General features: G+C 34.8%; 1 protein-coding gene across 8 annotated transcripts in view; it reads left to right on the top strand.

Annotated features, from left to right (window-relative positions):
* Positions 1-18215, top strand: part of arhgap42b (Rho GTPase activating protein 42b) — a 160909-nt gene that overhangs the window by 136803 nt on the left and 5891 nt on the right. For 3 of the 8 annotated variants that reach the window (XM_081371775.1, XM_081371771.1, XM_081371776.1), the window contains 14 exons: positions 228-328; positions 403-512; positions 1350-1406; positions 4309-4387; positions 4567-4606; positions 4925-4987; positions 6934-7011; positions 7973-8057; positions 8228-8286; positions 8558-8663; positions 9355-9514; positions 10852-11002; positions 12510-12851; positions 13765-13924. In XM_081371775.1, the coding sequence (XP_081227901.1) occupies positions 228-328; positions 403-512; positions 1350-1406; positions 4309-4387; positions 4567-4606; positions 4925-4987; positions 6934-7011; positions 7973-8057; positions 8228-8286; positions 8558-8663; positions 9355-9514; positions 10852-11002; positions 12510-12851; positions 13765-13924 (1591 nt within the window). Of the gene's footprint in view, positions 1-227; positions 329-402; positions 513-1349; positions 1407-4308; positions 4388-4566; positions 4607-4924; positions 4988-6933; positions 7012-7972; positions 8058-8227; positions 8287-8557; positions 8664-9354; positions 9515-10851; positions 11021-12509; positions 12852-13764; positions 13925-18215 lie in introns of all 8 variants that reach the window. The other 5 variants (XM_081371774.1, XM_081371777.1, XM_081371770.1 and 2 more) reach the window with 4 other exon arrangements.

The following is an 18215-nucleotide window of genomic DNA, read 5'->3' as shown; positions in this document are numbered from 1 at the left end:
CACACATGTTGCATGCATATCTAACATGTATTATGTTGTAGGAAATATATTTTATATAGCACTTAAATATATATACAAAATAATTTATAACATACATTATATTAAAAACAAATGTTTTAATAGCTTACATGTTGTCCAGAATTTTTGTGAGCTGCAAATGAACAATGTTTTCCCAAATACCTCAAAGCAAGTATATCACATTTGCACTTTTCATGTGTGTGTTGCAGGGCCTTTGGGCTGCACATGGACACGGCATTATTGCACATATGAGAAAGTTAGTAAGACCTTCAGCATGTGCAACACAGAGGCGAAGCCCACAGCTAAACAGGTACAAAGATGCTCATGTGGGATCAGAGGTGCTGTTTGCTTCAGATCCTCACTGTCTGTCTCTCTCTTTCACAGAATAATGTTATGTCAAATCCCCCAGAGAAGTTCAGACTGAAGTCCTGTATTAGGAGGAAGACTGACTCGATTGATAAACGCTTCTGTTTTGATATCGAGGTTGTTGAAAGGTGGGTGTCTGCAGTGACAGCACAGTACAGATGTTGTAAAACTTTTAAATATTTCATCCAAAAATGATCATTTTGTCATTATTTATTCATGTCATTCTTCCATGGTGCCAAAAAGAAGTTTTAAAGAATGTCCAGGCCATTTTTTACTATTTAATGAAATAGAAATTCTTTTTTTCTATATATATTTGTGATGTGGCCTGGGAAAATGTTGCCAGCAGAAAAAAGTCCTTATTGGTGAGCACTGACAGGATAGATTACCATCTTCAGGATAGATAGATAGATAGATAGATAGATAGATAGATAGATAGATAGATAGATAGACAGACAGACAGACAGACAGACAGACAGACAGACAGACAACTTTAGGGAGAGTAAATGATGACCAAATTTTAATTTTTGGGTGAATTCCTTTTCCTATAACATTTGCTATAGTTTCTGTTTCTATGTGTGCTCAGATATGAAACTTCCCTTCTTGTTTTAAGAGTGGCCTGCATTTCTGTTTTCTGCATGCTCCTTGTGCCTTTTTTCACACTAACTGTACAATCTGTCTTCTATGTAATCTAACTGTATAATCTTGTTTACTTGCATCTGCCTTCAAGGCACAGTCTTACGATATTAGGTGGCAAATATGTATGCATTTATATGTATGTCATTACACTGTGCACACTCAGTCTACTAACACTCAGCCAGACCTGTATGTTGGTAAGTAGCTGCAAATGTAACTACCTGTCTGTTCATGTTCTTTGCCACCTAGTAAGGTTGCACTGTTGTTTTCTGACAGTTTACCTTGTATGTGCCCATTTCCCTTGTCCCCTCTCTGTGTTTATTTCAATCTAGAAATACCATCTATCGTGGATCTCTTTTCAGACCACTGCAATTTTTCTGTAAAGCCCGGTATGTGACCAGACCTGTGCCCTACAGCGCAAAAGCATGTTGTAGCGCATGTGTGCTGCATTCCAAATCCCACGCTGATCAAAGCTCATTTCTCACCCCAGTGGTTTTAAAGGATTGCATGTTGAAAATCCAGCACATTTCCTGCACCCATAATTGGTGGGATAACAGTTTGATTTGATTTAACTGGCTGTGTGATTCTACCAACTCATTTTTGATCTGGATATCACAAACTATCACTTGACATCAAGGAACAAAAATCACAACATCAAATCAACATTATACACCAGGCTGAAAAACTGTTGAAACCCCAAAATTGTCAATAATTTAACAACACTTGCGCAATGTTCACAAGTCTTGGATGTTGGTCGTGTCATGTCATGCCGCTAAACAAATAAAATATTGAATTTATTTCATAATTAATTTTAGTAAATGTTACATTTTTTTACATTTTTTTTTTACATTTTTTTATTTTTATTTTTATTTTTTTACACCTTATGATTTGATTTATTAATTCATTAGCTTTTCATCATCTCATGAACCCCCTCACAAACCCTTTTATGATGCATTGCGACAAGTGAATTATCAAAAATAAGTCAAAACTCTTTCTATTTCACATTTTACACACTATTTACACAAAAGTGTTACACGCTTCTTTGCCAGTAAGAATATCATGTGTTACTCTTCAAACTCTGGAATCTAATTAAATTCATGTGAGGAAGGCAGTTTGTGTGATTTGTGGATTTGCTGCCTGTGTATTTTATTTTAAATCCCTCACTAATGAAGTTCTATGACAGGTTACTTTAAAAGGCTGCTGCCTATATAGACAGCAAGGCAGCTCACTAGGTTTTGTACAGTACTGCACTTAAAATTCCATCTCAAAATGTTCTGTCTCTGAAAAAGTTGTTGAAAGATGCTTTATTATAAGCAGATAGTTTTGACTGTAAATTCCAATTGGATGAGCCACGGTTGTCACTATAAATGACCTGATATACATACACTTCCTGATATACACAAATCTCCTCCTAATACCATATCCTTCAAACTGCACTGCAGCGTGCTTGCTCTAACAAGCGGGATGGTCATAATCAAAGCATAACTGAGCATATAGCTCGTTCATCCATGCACAGATATTAGTGAACGCTGTTGCACAGGCATGGAACGTGTTAATGGCTATGAGCTCGCTCTAACGTTCACCTTACAGATACGGTTCATGCAAATGCTGTCAAATCATGTGTGAAGAAGATTCATGGGTGATATTTATGGGTGAATTAATTCCTTGTGATTCTAATCGGTGTGAAACTCCAAGCACAGATAATGAATATGGTTAAATTGATGTTTATGTAAATGAAATGGTATTTTCATGCATCGAGTGTGTAGTGTTACTGAGCATGGGAAATGTAAATGTTTTAAGCCCATCACACAACATGCTTTTTGATTTTTAGTTCAGACGATTAAGAGAATAGATTACCCATCATGGATTCACCATCATGTCATTTCAAAACACCTGTGACTTTCTTTTTCTTTACTTTTTATTGTTTTGAAGAATGTTCATGCTGCTCTTGTCCATAAAACAACATCATATAGTCACCAGGAACTCGAAAAATGAGGGAAAAAACTCCATAAAAGATACCAATATGACTCTTATATAATACACTCTAAAGGTCCTATCTTGCACCCAGCGCAACTGACTTTGTACACCGACGCATGTATCATTCCTATTTTGCACCCGACTCACAGCGGACTTTTCCCTCCACAGACGCACGTCGGTAAATTAGGGAATGAACTTAGCGCTCCCGGGGGCGGTTCAGTGAAAAGAGGAGGCGGGTTCCGGCGCAAACGTTCCCTGGTGCTATTTTGCAGTTTCAGACAACAATTCCACCACAGACCAGGAAAAACCTAGTCTAAAGTCAGTGGCGCGTTCATTGTGGTGTCCATGAAGATGTGAAAAAATAGCCATAAATATAGCTTACACATTTACCCAAATTATTATACGCCTGTTTAACCGAAGCTAATTTGGGTGGGTTTCTCCCATCCCCATACAATGTCACTTCTCTGTCTTTTACGGCCCTGGCGAGAACGTCGGTCTCCTCGGCTGTGAAACGCTCCTGGCGTGCGTCTGGCAAATCCGCCGGTATAATAGCAATCCGCCATGGAACAAGCGCGCCTGCTTTTAAAGGGAATGTGAGATGATGCTCTGATTGGTTTATTTCACGTTATGCCCAAACCACACAAATGAGTAATAAAGCTACTTCAGACCAACCCATTTTAGATTGCGTCGGGCACAAGAGTCTTATCCCGCCGGTATAATAGCAACAGCGCCCACAAAGTTACTTGCATTTCGCGTTTGAAACTTGCTTTTCAGATTGTTAAAATAGGGCCCTAAGTCTTCGTAAGTAATATAACAGTTTAGTGCAAAATTGAAGCTGTTATTCACTGAAAATCTTTACCGCTACTCTTTCTACTTCTTTCTATGGAAAAGAGCAGTTTGCACATTCTGCTAAATTTTTCCTTTTGTGTTCCATATAAGGACAAAAATCATACAGGATGGGGGAACTATTGCTGCTCAACCTGACTTAAAAATAAAAATTCTGTCATATTTTGAGAAATGGAAGTCAATGGTAACCAAAACTGTTTCGTTCCCAGCATTCTTCAAAATATCTTGTATGTTCCACACTGAAAAAAAAACTCATACTGGTTTGAAATGACATAGACATAAATGATGACAGAATTTTGATTCTTTAGTCAATTGTCAATGATGTTGCGATATTTCGTTTGAATCCTTTCTTTTAACTACATTCTTTAGTTTAGGCATATACGAGCAAAGGCACTATACAGGAACTATAATAAGTAGGCAGGATATTTCTATAGCATGTCAGACTTAAAAATGCTGCATTGTCTTCAGGCATGGCATTATCACGCTACAAGCGCTGTCGGAGTCCAACAGGAGACTCTGGCTGGAAGCTATGGATGGCAAAGAGCCGGTGAGTGCTGGAGAAACTTTCTCCTCTGATTTTATACCATTTTGACTTAGTTGTCATCATTGCTTCTGTATTGATTCAAGCTTCAGAAGATCCTCAAGTTCAGGTATTTTCTTCAAAACATGTAAAAATGGATTGTCAGCTACAATAAATACAATAAATATAATTTTTCATTCTTTTAGATCTACAATCTTCCTGCTATTCTGAGCAAGAAAGAAGAGAGTGAGTATTTAAATCTCTTAACAGTGTATTTATATTTATCATGTGAAGGCTTTATTTTTTTCAAGCAGTGTGAGCTTAATGTTTAAGTCTGACCTCACATGCTCTTATCAGATTAGCTGTGTTTAACAAACACTTATTCAGATAATGTGTTCTGTTTCCCATCACTACACCCTTTGTGTGTCTCTGCTCTCTCATTTCCTTTTACAAGGTCGATAGCATTACATTGAGTACAACCAGAGTAAGCCGTATCCCCCAGAGTGTGACGCACTCTAAATCCATCTATTGAACATGCTGTTTCTTTTCACCTGTCTTTTATAGCATATTTAAATGAGGCTGGCTTTAATTTTGTGAGGAAGTGTATACAGCTGGTGGAGATGAGAGGTGAGTTTTGTGTTTATTGCCTCTTACTTTATATATAGGATATTTATTGTGAATAAAGCATTCCCATACTTTTTATTTTTGCATCCTTATAATAATAATAATAGTAATATAAAAAATAATGTTCCAACTAAATAATGTTAAGTAATGTCATGTTTCAGGAATATATATATATATAATATAATAATAATAATAATAATAATAATAATAATGTAATATAAATAATCAACATTAATATTCAGAGAAGACATACACACATACATATACATATACATACACATACATACACACACACATATATATATATATGTATATATGTATGTATATGTATGTGTGTGTGTATGTCTTCCCTGAATATTAATGTTGATTATTATTCTGTGTTTATTATAATTAGTCTATTATTGTTATATTTGCACTACCATTCAAATGTTTGGGGTCAGTGTGATTCTTTTTAAAAGAAACGATAGTGATAGTTGAAGAAATGATAGTTTCATTAAGCAAGCATCCATGGAATTGATTAAAAAATAAGTGTAATAATAAGATTTACAAAGTTTTGTTTCCCCAGTAGGGTAACACTTTATAATAACTGCATGCTATTAATCATTAGTTAAGCATTACTAAACAGTTAATTCATCATTTATGAAACATTAATAGACATTAATAAGCAGTTTATAAATACAGCTATAATACTACAGCTAATGCTTTATTCTTGATTTATAAGCATATCTATAATGTGTTTAATAATTGCAGTTCCGTACTTTATTAATGATCAATTTATCATTAATAAGTGAAGTAATAAGATCACTTAGAAAGTGTAAGTAAATGTAGTAGATTCAGGTAGTTATAAAGCATTTAGTAGTGGTCATATAACTATTTTGTGAGCTCATCTAAAGTGAGGACTATTTATGCTTTGTAAAGCATTTACAAAGGAGATTTAAAGACTCGATCTTCTAACAGAAATAGGAAACAAACGCAACACAGTGATACAGAACATAAAAATATTTAACAGCCTTTAAATCTCCTTTGTAAATGCTTTACAAGGCATAACTAGTCCTCACTTTAGATGAGCTCACAAAAATAGTTAACTGACCACTACTAAATGCATTACAACTACCTGAATTAATCATGAATTACAGTAGAAATACATGTTAATAAAGCATTTATTAACACACTAAGTAACTATTAACTACTAAGTGAATAATAATATGTATTTAAACAGTTTATTAATCATTTACTTACACTTTCTAAGTGATCTTATGAACCACTGACAGCTCCTAAATAACTGGTTTGTAAATAATGCAATACTTCATTTAGAAATGATAAATTGATCATTAATATGAATAAGATATCATCAAAATGAAAATACAATTATTAAACACATTATAGATATGCTTATAAATCAAGAACAAAGCATTTATAACTATTTATAAACTGCTTATTAATGCCTATTAATGCTTTATAAATGACGAATTAACTGTTTACTAATGCTTAACTAATGATTAATAGCGTGCAGTTATTAAAAAGTGTTACCAAAAGGGGTGTTGGCAATGTTAAGGTGTCTTTAAAATTTTATCTGAGATATGCTTTTGCCCCAAAGGTTAAAGAGACTTGTTTTACAAAATCCTGTTGGTAATGTTAGTAAGTGTGGTGTGCCTTATGAAATGGGTATGCTCTCTGTCCTGGTTTGTAAATGTTTTTAAAGACATTTGTAATGTTAATAAACATTTCTTTTTTTAAATTATTAAAATAATTCATATTTCTAATTTCAATTCATATCTCTATTTCAATCTATCTGTTCATCAAAAATCCTGACAGTCAGAAATGTGCCAAAACTGACATTAGATAAGTAATTTATATGTCTCCCTCTCTGGGAATCTAGAGATTAAGTGTTCATGTGTGTTGTGTTTATATATTTATACATGTTCTGTGTGGATATATTCTCCTCTCAGCAGGGCTCAACACTATGGGTTTGTACAGAGTCGGTGGAATAAACTCCAAAGTGCAGAAGCTCATGATCACGGTCTTCTGTAAGTCCCTTCACTCTACACAACTCGAGAACTTCACTCTACACAACTCCAAATGTGTGATTCGGGCCAGGGTAGCAAAGATACATTGCTCTGGCGCAGTTCCCTCTCCCTCTCGGCCTCTTGTCAAAACAATTTATTTTGGAGTTTAACGTCTGGTAGCTATTCATTTTGTTCTGAAAGATCTCAACAAATGCCTGGAATCAGTGTGTCCGTACTCCGTAAACCCTAAATCAAGTATAAAACCTTCACAGACCAATTTTAAAAGTCACCATGACACCAAAATTGACAATATATATATATGTGTGTGTGTGTGTGTGTGTGTGTGTGTGTGTGTGTGTGTGTGTGTGTGTGTGTGTGTGTGTGTGTGTGTGTGTGTGTGTGTGTGTGTGTGTGTGTGTGTGTGTGTGTGTGTGTATATATGTCTGTCTGTGTGTGTTATTTTAATATAATATATTATATGCTTTTTTTTTTAAATGAAAGAAATAAGAGATTGTACTTTGAATAGGGGAAATGAGGCCTATTTTAGAACCATTAATTTTTTTGCATTGAGAAACTTTCTTGACTGTTAAGCACATTTTCACCTGTAATGAAAAAAAAGCCCTCATTATTATTACCATAATAACGATACAACCAAAAATAATGATACATAATTTAGATAGTGCTGATTTTTATTTTTTATTCTACAGCGGGCATGTTTCTCATTACTAACCTACTCAACAGGGGGGACAGTGTGCTTATTTTTCATGAAAATACTGTCATGTAAAAATCTCAATTGGTCCTTACAATCACCTTCATTTTCTTGCAGCATTAGTTTCTTATTGTGTAAGAAAATATGAGATTTACCCAAATTACTTTTATGTTGGATTAGCCGTTTCCATGTGTCATAAATATTTGAAGTTTAATGTCACTACAACATCTGCACACAAACAATGTTGTACATGTGCCTTGGTTTCTCTTACAGCACCCAAAGCAGCATCAGATATGGATCTGGACCCAGACACATGGGACAACAAGACTATCACTAGCGGCCTCAAGAATTACCTCAGGTTCGTGTGTTCAGGCTGACGTCACTAATCCTAATGGAGGTTCAAGAAGATGTTAGTGAGAATTGCCCTGAAATAATGTGTACCTTTCTTTGTTTGAGAGAGTTGAAAATAACCAATAGCATTTCTGAGAGAGGAGATAACAAGATGTCATTCTTGTGTCCGTCCACTAGGTGTCTGTCTGAGCCGCTCATGACATACAAGCTTCACTCTGACTTCCTCATGGCTGTCAGTAAGTTATAAAGCAATTGAATTACATGTTAAACATATTTGATTCGATTTTTAACTCACTCATTTAGGAGCCTGTTATTTTATATTTGGGTTGAGTTTGTGATCATGGTGTGTTGATACTCACTGCTGTGTGTGTGCACTTGGATGAGTGAAATGCAGAGTACAAATTCCGAGACTTATTGGGACTTATTACTTATTACGTATTGGGACTCCATACTTCACTTGGCTATGCACGTCACGTCACTTGATGTGTTTTGTCTGTTTTCTTTCAGAATCTGATGATCAGAACTACAGAGTGTGTGCAGTTCACGCGCTGGTGCATAAACTACCTGACAAAAACAAAGAGATGTTGGAGATATTAATCAAACATCTACTCAAGTATGACCTTAAATTCACTTTCTTCTTAGTCTCATGTAATACTTTGTAGATTTATTTAGAGCAAAATGTTATATAAAATGTTTGTTCAGCAGCAGTGTACAGTATATTGTTCATGGGGTCTTCACAAGACTTCTTAAAGGTGCAGTATGCGATTTCTGAGAAACGCTGTTGAAATTTGAAAACTCTCCAGTGCAGGAGAGACGTTAGAGTGCGGGAAGACCTGAAAATGGACGCAGAGTTTGCTTTGTTTCTGCTCGATACATGAGTAACTGTAGTTTTAGCTATGTTTCACAATGCTTTTCTATGCTGTTGAAACACAGTTGTTTCATCCACAGTTGCAAGAGCTATCCGTGTTGCATAGCGTGCCATTTTTGGGGGCAGAGCAATGAAGGACTGTTTCTTTTGGTTTTGGGTTTGTTTGCTTGTTTGAGTGTCGATTTCAAATATCAAGTGTTTCTCAGATATCTCTTACTGCACCTTAAACTACCTTAACCAACAAAACTTTCTTGGTCATTGACCTTCATCATTTAAAATTTGGTGGTAAACAGCATGTCAACTAGGTAGCACTAACAAGCATTACCCAGTCTGGTCCAGCAAGTAAATTTTTGTTGGTGTAAGAGGATTTTGTGGGGTAATTATTATTTGAAGTTTGATGTTGGTTAGAGGATTTGATTGACACATGTCCCTGCAGTGTGTCTGCTCACAGTGAGAGTAACATGATGACGGTGTCCAATCTGGGAGTGATCTTCGGCCCTACGCTCATGCGCTCACAAGAGGAAACCGTTGCTGCCATGATGAACATCAAATTTCAAAACATTGTGGTAGAAATTCTTGTCGAAAATTTTGAAAAGGCAAGTAAAATCAAAGATAATTCATAACAATCTCCTGTAAAAGATAATGCATTTATATCTATATCTATATATATAACTGTGGAAACTATTGTTCAAAAGTAAGGTCAAATCAGTATTTTTTTTTAAAGAAGTATATTTTGCTCACCAAGGCTGATCATTATTTGATCATTGTACAAATTTGCAGTAATTAAGGGCCGAGCATCGAAGGCCAAGCACCTATTCTCATCGTTGGCGTTCTTCTTCGTCTTCTTCTTCCACTCTGGAAGATTTCCGTCCTGAAACTTTTTCCACCATTTGGAATTTTCAGAAAAACCTACTTTTTCAAACTCCTCATAGGCCATTACTCCGATTTTCACGAAAATGTAACCAGATAACACTGACAAAAAGTAATGTAATTCAAGTTGATTCATCAAACTGTTCTCGAATAATACGCAAACGAATTCAATGAAGAGCGCGCAAAAATGGTTGTGAGACTGTATCTCTGCAACGCTTTGGCAAATTCTAACCAGACTTGGTTTGTGTTATGACAACCATGACCTTAGACTACCTGCACCATTTTGGCGCAGTGCCACCTAGTGGTCAGGAGACATGGAGAAAAATTTTCATTTTTCTGTGTAGCATGCCAAGTCAAACGATACCAAATTTTCTCATATCAGATGCTAAATTTTACAAACGTATTGGCATATCGTCACAAAACTCGGTATGTGTCTCCGGCACCATACCCTGACAGTACTCAAAAAGTTTCAGGGCAGTGCCACCTTGTGGTAAAAAGTTATAATGCAATTTCCAAAAATGCTAACAACTTTTGATTAGCCTATTGACACCAAAATTTGCATGTGTCATTGTCACCTTACTTTTACCACACCACATCAAATTGGTCACAGTGCCACCTATATTAGTTGAAAGTGATACACCATTAAATCAAATTACTATATTTATGTTTTTTTGGACAATTTGCCTAAAATGGTCTTAATATGTTTTTTAACTGCTCATTGTTGCAGTTGGTCATATTATTAGTGCTTGGCCCTGATAATTGCTGCTTGCAGCTATATTTTCACAATATTGTGTTTTTACTGTTTTCTGTTTCTGAATATATTTTAAAATGTGATGTCAAAGCTGAATTTTCAGCACTCGTTACTCCATTACTCATCTAATATGCTGATTTGGTGCTCTAGAAAAATGTTTTATTGTTACCATTATTTTCAGGAGTCTTTGATCAAAGGTCCAGCATAGAAAGGTTGTTTTGAAATGTTTTTGGAGCTTGCATCCCTCATCAAACAGAAACTCTTTTCTCATTGGTCCTAATCTTTCACAGTTATTTGGGTATGTCTTCACAGATATTTCATCAAGCGCCGGACCCTAATGTTCCCCTGCCGCAGCCTCAGTCTCAGGCAGGGTCTCGCAGGAGCAGAGCCATCTGCCTCTCATCTGGACCGCGCAAACCCAAGAGCCTCTACGCACCCTCACTGTGCCTGGCTGACGCGGACAGTGAGTCTTACACTGCCAGTAATCCTCACATTTCACATTCTCTATTGATAGTACATCCACTCTGTACTGTTTCATGATTACATAAGAAATGAATTTTAGATTTTGACATCAGCACATTTACTTTAACACATTTACATTAACACATTTACTTGTTTTAGTGGTTTTTGCTAAGGCTCGATAAAACAGGTGGAACAAAATCCCATTTACTTGCATTAAAGGAGGGACTGAAGTCCTTAGTGACCAGAATATTATAGAGACTTTTATCTTACTTGGGTCAGTAAACCTTGTGATTCCGTAACATAGGGCGAACAGTCCCACTTTCTGGTGTCTTGTCCCCGGAAGTAGAGCTGTCCACGGAAATGACCATTTTAGTGCCCACAAATACACTGCAAAAAAGCCCAACCAATATATCCTGCTGGTTAAGCTGCTTGTTAAATTAAAGTAAAACTCTTTGTATGTACTATATAGCCGGGCCTAAACAGGGTGTGAGATTTGCACACAATTTAAAACGTTCCAGAAATATCCAACACAGAAATTCCCACACACACACACACATCTTATCACACATGGGTACACCCTGATATGTATGAAACAAAAAAAAATTTTAAAAAAACTAAACAATTACATGTGTAGAAATGTACTTACTTTGTTTAAAATGCAAAATAATAAGCCTAATTAAACATAAAATAACATTTTGAAAAGTTGTAATGACTGTAAACCGTATATTCACAGGCTGTACAATATTAATTGCAATTAGAACATTTTTAAACGATTTGTTAAATTCTTTTTTTTATCATATGTACTCTTTATTTCAATAATTGTAGAGTCATCATTTTGTTATAATATAATAATCTTTGATCTGTTTGCTATACTATTTACGGTTCTGGTTTTAATACAGGCATCATAATAATTATTATTTATAATAACAAATAATAAGTGTTACAAAAATGTATTGTCCACATTTTTTAATTCATGAAATTTTAAGAAACTAATCTGGGCCATATTTAACCTAAAATCAAAAAACAGAAATAAGAATTTATATCTACTTATATTTTATGTGGGGAAAAAATCTCATTCTTGTTATCTTTATGTGATTTTATTATTATTATTTTATTATTGTTTGTACTTTGTGTTAGCATTTATTTTAGTTCCTTATTCATGCTGGTTAAAATTGGTCAGAATCTAATCGCTATTAATAAGAATAATGGGAATTAGTAAAAAGTAAAACACCTCAGACAAATTACATTAATTAGAATTTTTGGGGGGGAAATCTGCCTAATTGTCATTAAAATCACACTGCAAAAAAAAAAAAGATAATAAAATAGGCTTATAGGCTCATATTTATTTATTTTAAATTAAAATTTTATATTGTCATTTTGAAGTGGACCGTGACCTGAACATTTTGACAGTTTCATGTTTCACCTAGTTACTGTATAAATCAATCAATTGTGATAAATTTAAGATATGCTGTAGTTTTCATCTGCCGTATGTCTTACTGTCCCTGCAGGCGATACGTTCAGCAGTAGTTCAGGCAGCACTCCAATTGGCAGCATGGACTCCCTCTCCTCACATTCCTCAGAGCAGAACAGCTCCTCCAAAACCTGCTCCTCTCCACAGCTCAAAGACAAGCCCCCGTTCCCTGGCCCGCGGCAGACCCCCACCTGCACCAGCAGTCCCGACTCCAGCTCCAGAGAGGACGCTGGACGTGTGGATTGGGACACCTGTGGTGTGAACTCAGCTGCCAGATCTGCACCAGCACCAGCAAAGGCTCCTCACTCAGTGGGAATCAGATCCGCACAGCTTACCCGCTCCAACGCCCCATCTCTAAGATCTTTACTTATCACAGAAGGTAGGAGTCAAACACACACAACTTGGAATAATTAAGAATGGTTTTCAAAGTCTCTTATGTTCGTCAATAATATGTTTTCAAATGTAATTTATTCCTGTGATGGCAAAGCTGAATTTTCAGCAGCCATTACTTTTTTTTTGAGTTTTTAGTGTCACATGATCCTTCAGAAATCATTCAAATATACTGATTTGCTGCTCAGAAACATTCCTTATTATTATCAATAGTAAAAACGTTTTTTGTAGCTCAATCATTTTGTGGAAATGTGCATTCCCTACCATTCAAATGTATTTTGAATGTATAGCAAATGTACTTTTATTCAGCAAGGACATTAAATTGACATTTAAAGTGTTAGAACTTTTTTACTTTCTATTCATCAAATAATCCTGAAAAGATTGATCAGTGTTTTAAATGGTATCAAAACTATTAACCAGTTAAAACAATTTTCAACATTGATGATAATAACTATTATCAATATTTGAGCACCAAATCAACATACCAGAATGATTTCTGAAAGATCATGTGACACTAAATCTATGATACTGAAAAATAATGATACTGAAAATTCAGCTTTGCCATCACAGGAATGAATCACATTTTAAAATGTATTCAAATAGAAAACAGTTCTTTTAAAATGTAATAATATTTCACAATAATAGTTTCTATACTGTATTTTTGATAAAATAATGCAGCATTGATGAGCATAAGTTTTTTTTTTTTTTTTTTGAAAACATTAAAAAATCTGAATTATTCCAAACTGTATTCCACACCGATAGTGTGTGTCCTATTGTTTCTTTACATAACTCTATGCAATTTATTTATATATACAGTATAATGTTTGTAACCCTCTGATCTAGACAAAAAGAAACTAACATTTAGTAATTTTGTACTTTTCTGTTTTCTGTTTTCTCTGGAGGTCATAAGAGCTGTGTGGGGTCTGTACAGAGTCTAGCGTGTGTGGATCATAAAGACAGTGCCAGATCCGCCACATTCCTCGATCTGCCTCCGAAAACAATCCTACGGCGAAAGCTGGACAACAGCGGCTCTACGAACGGCTATCAGAGACCAGGATCAGTGTAAGTGAAACTCTTTACCAGTATCTAACCCACTGATGCTAAACCTCACCCTGTGAGCGAATCTAAAGATTATGGATCAGCGATAGATCTCAGGCAACATTTGAGGATAAAGATGATGAAAAAAAATTGAAAATTCATTTGGAAAAAAAAAACATGCCTTTTGAAGTTAATATATTCTTTATATTTATCTTGTCAAACATGTCATATGTTCTTGTTGTTTTTTTTTGTTTTTGTTTTGTGTGTGTCCTCATCCATATTTTTTCAATTGTCATATATATATAATATTATTATTATTATTATTATTATTATTATTATTATTTGATTTTTTTTAAATAATGTCCCATTAGTTAATGCATTAACTAACATTAACAGTGAGCAGTATTTTTTTTTACAGTATTTTTTTATCTTTATGTACATTTGTTAATAAAAAATACAACTGTTCATTGTTAGCTCGAGTCCATTATAATATTTACAGATACAAATGTTTCATGTTAGTTCGTGTTAACTAATGTTAACAAATGTAACCTTGTTGTAAATGTGACCCAAAATGCCTTTCTGCATGTTGATTACACCACACTGACGTTTGAAGAAATTGATTTGGCATGCAAATGTAAAAAAAAAAAAAAAAACAATAGTAATAATTTAAAACAAAATAACATTTCCGTTAATCATTATTAAAAAAAAAGAAAAAAAAGATGGCACACTACTTAACCCCTTAACTGTCACCCCCCTTTTTGAGAATGGACATTAAAATGCACTATTCAAGCTTAAATGGTTGTAATTCAAGAATGCTTTGGAGTATAGACCTAAGTTTGGTCTTGTTTTAAAGGTAAAAAATAGCAGATTATTGCTAAAGTGAAAGCACTTCAAAAAATTAAAGTATGAAAAAGTTATGGAAGTTTAAATTTACATTAAATCAAATATAATTTATTTAATATTTTTATTTTATATAAAATATATATTTTACAAAATATGTTTTACAAAAAAATTACTATAAAATCAAAGCCAAATATCTAACCAAGTTGTGTTCCAAATTTGAAGTTGATATCACAAAAAATGAAGTTCCCATGAGATTTTGTTTAGGCGTATTACCAAAAATAGCCACCGGGTGTCATTGAATTCCATTGAATTTTACTGTATGCATTCTACCATAACAAATTAATAAATTTCTGTCCAAATACCACTTCTGTCACAAAATATGGAACCTTGAGACTCAGACCTTTCTGACAATATGTGTTTTGTCAAGATTAGAAAATATTTTGATCATAAATTATGAAACATAAGGATGCCCAAAAGGGGAGGAGCCTGATAAAATAATTTAGAGTACCGTTTCTATGGTAACACAATGTCCAATTTCAAAACAGTTTTCACAGGATGAATTCTGAGATCATAAGCTTTCAAATGATACCTAATTTATGATAACTAATAAAATATGTAATATAATAAAAAAAAGCGATGATATTATTTTATATTTTTTTATTGACAAATACTAGATTATATATTTTCTAATGAAATTTTAGCATAAAAACCAACATATCAATTATTATAAGTGTGTGCGTCAACTTTTTGTGACGAAGGTCAGAACTCCTGTTATTACGTAGATTTTTTGAGGTGCACTCTTGTCATAAATTCATCTATTTCTGTTCCTACATAATGTATAACAAAAAAAACAGTCCTAAATATCAATTTAGGAGTCTTAGAACTTTCCAACGATATATAGTTTGTCATAATTAGATTAGGATTAAATAGTAATATAGGGAAGTAAAGTTAGGCGTCCCGTATACAGGTTATTTTTTCAGGGTTTTTTTTTTTTTTTTTTTTTTTTTTTTACGATCTCAGTGCAGTTGATTTATTGTTAGGAAACAGTAGAATTGATCATGTACAGTAAGCTGTATATTGAACTTGTTGTTGTATGTGAATTGCTTTTTTAATGCGTTTAAAATTAAATAAAAATATATATATGTGTATCACATTAAAGGGATGATTCACCTGAAAAAAATCAATACTTTACTCACCCTCATGTGGTTCCAAATCTGAATGACTTTCTGTGAACACAGCAGAAGTAGATATTTGAGAAATGTTGGTAACCAAGACATGGAGAAAAGAAATATATTCATGTTTCACAGAAAGTCATACAGGTTGGGAATTACATGACAATGAATAATGACAGAATTGTCATTTTTGTGTGAAAATCTCTTCCATTACTTCATTGACAGCTTTTATATGTTTCTGTCAGGTTTTAGAAAAACACTACGTCATGAGAAATGTAAAAACATGTATTAAAAGTAATGAGGAAAGTTTGTGCAGTTTTATACAGTGTAGTTGCTGGTGGCGATGGAAGCTGCTGAATGGAGATTGATTGCAGTTGTTTTTTGTTGGCACCAGTTTTAATTACACTGCTGAAAGGGTTGATGTGACCCCGCACTGGTTTTTAAATCTTCTCTGTAGGGACGGATGTATAATTTCGTTTGAGTTATCATGACAGGAAGAAAAGAAACATCACGTCACTTAAGTGGACTCGATTCAACAGTCTGTGGTCGTCGTTGTCTGATTCTCCTTTTCATGATGAGTCATACATTTTCAATAAGAGAGACATCTGGACTGCAGGCAGACCGTCAGGCACATCTTGATGTCATCTTGATGGCAGTTAATGTCTCTGTACAATGCAAATATATGCCTCCATGCCTGTGATACCTTCACACACATGCAAGTTACCCATGCCGTTTGCACTGATGCACCCCATACCAGGACAGATGTTTGCTTTTGCACCTCTTGCTGATGAATGTCTGGATGGTCTCTCAATGAACTCAACTCAATGTCCATTTTACCCAAAAACATTCTGAAACATGGACTCATCCGACCACAGCACACATTTCCACTGTATTTTGGATCATCTGAGATGAGCTCGGACCCAGAGAACTCTGCAGCGTCTCTGCATTGAACAGATGAATAGCTTTCTCCTTGCGTAACAGAGATTCCAGTTGCATTTCTTGATGCAGCGTCAGACTGTGTTCAGTGAAAATGGTTTTCTAAAGTACTCTTGAGCACATGTGGCTGTATTTAACAGAACATAATAGTTTCTCATGCAGTGCCGTCTGAGGGATCAAAGGTCACGCACATTCAACGGAGGTCTCCTGCTTTGCCCTACACAGACTGAGATTTCTCTGAATTCACTGAATCTTTTCACAATATTATGTATGGTAGATAGTGAAAGACCTAAATACTTAGCAATCTTTCATTGAGAAATGTGATTTTTGAATAGTTCTTTGTGACAAGTGGTGAGTCATGAGCTTTTCTTGCAAAGACTGAGCCTTTGGTGGATGCTCCTTTTATACTCTAACAAGAAACCCTCACCTACTGTATTACCAATTCACCTTCTAATTGTGAATGGTTTCAGTTCAGTTTAACTTGGATATTCTGTCATCTTTTCACTTTTATTTTGCCTCTGTCCCAACTAGGGATGGGACGGTATGAAAATTTAATATCACGATACTAGTGACCAAAATTATCGCGATTATCAACATTATCACGGTTTTGTTAAAACGAGATGAAAGAGTTCAAAAAGAGTTGATGCTCACACTGAAGACATTTCAACAAGTTTTATATTTGAAAATCAACAAACAACAAATAAAACAAGCAGCTATATGCACTTTTTAAAGCATTTCCTTCCTTATAATGACGGTCGTCAATAGCAACGAATTATAAGACCGCGCACATGCATTGTAACGGCCACCTAGTGTTAAGTAGTGTTCATGACATGAATGTGGATGTGCCTTTAAGATAACTTCTTCTATGGCGTACGTTATTGTATGCATGCTGTTTTTATGTGAGCGCGCACGCACAGTGAGAGTGAGATTGATCACGCAAAGAGGATGACCGTCCACTGCTGACCGTTGTTTTATTATAATGTGTTTACTTCCACTTTGATTTGTAGCGTGTTTTAGAGTTTTCTTTTCCCTTTTAACATTCGCTCTTCGCCATGTATGAAGAGTGTGCTTAACTGAGAGAAAACATCTATAAAAGTCTCGTGGAACTACCAGTTCATTTGCACTGTCTTGTATTCTTCATCTGGGCAGACTTCTCTGACAGACGTTACAGCATGTATCACAACGGACGCGCTCTCTCGTTTCATTCAAATACAACTTGCCGTCCTGCGTCTCCGTTTGACATCTTAGACATCTTGTCTGAACGATTGTTTTGTACGCTGTACATGATTTAGGCTATAAAAAGGTAAGAAAACATTCATCTCAATTCAATATCCCCGTAATTATGTGGTAAAAAAAAAATAAAA

The sequence above is a fragment of the Scardinius erythrophthalmus genome (genome assembly GCF_964197995.2).
Source record: "Scardinius erythrophthalmus genome assembly, chromosome: 8".
NCBI lineage: Eukaryota > Metazoa > Chordata > Actinopteri > Cypriniformes > Leuciscidae > Scardinius > Scardinius erythrophthalmus.
The sequence above is the reverse complement of the archived record's forward strand: the minus strand, read 5'-3'. Positions and strand labels throughout refer to the sequence as shown.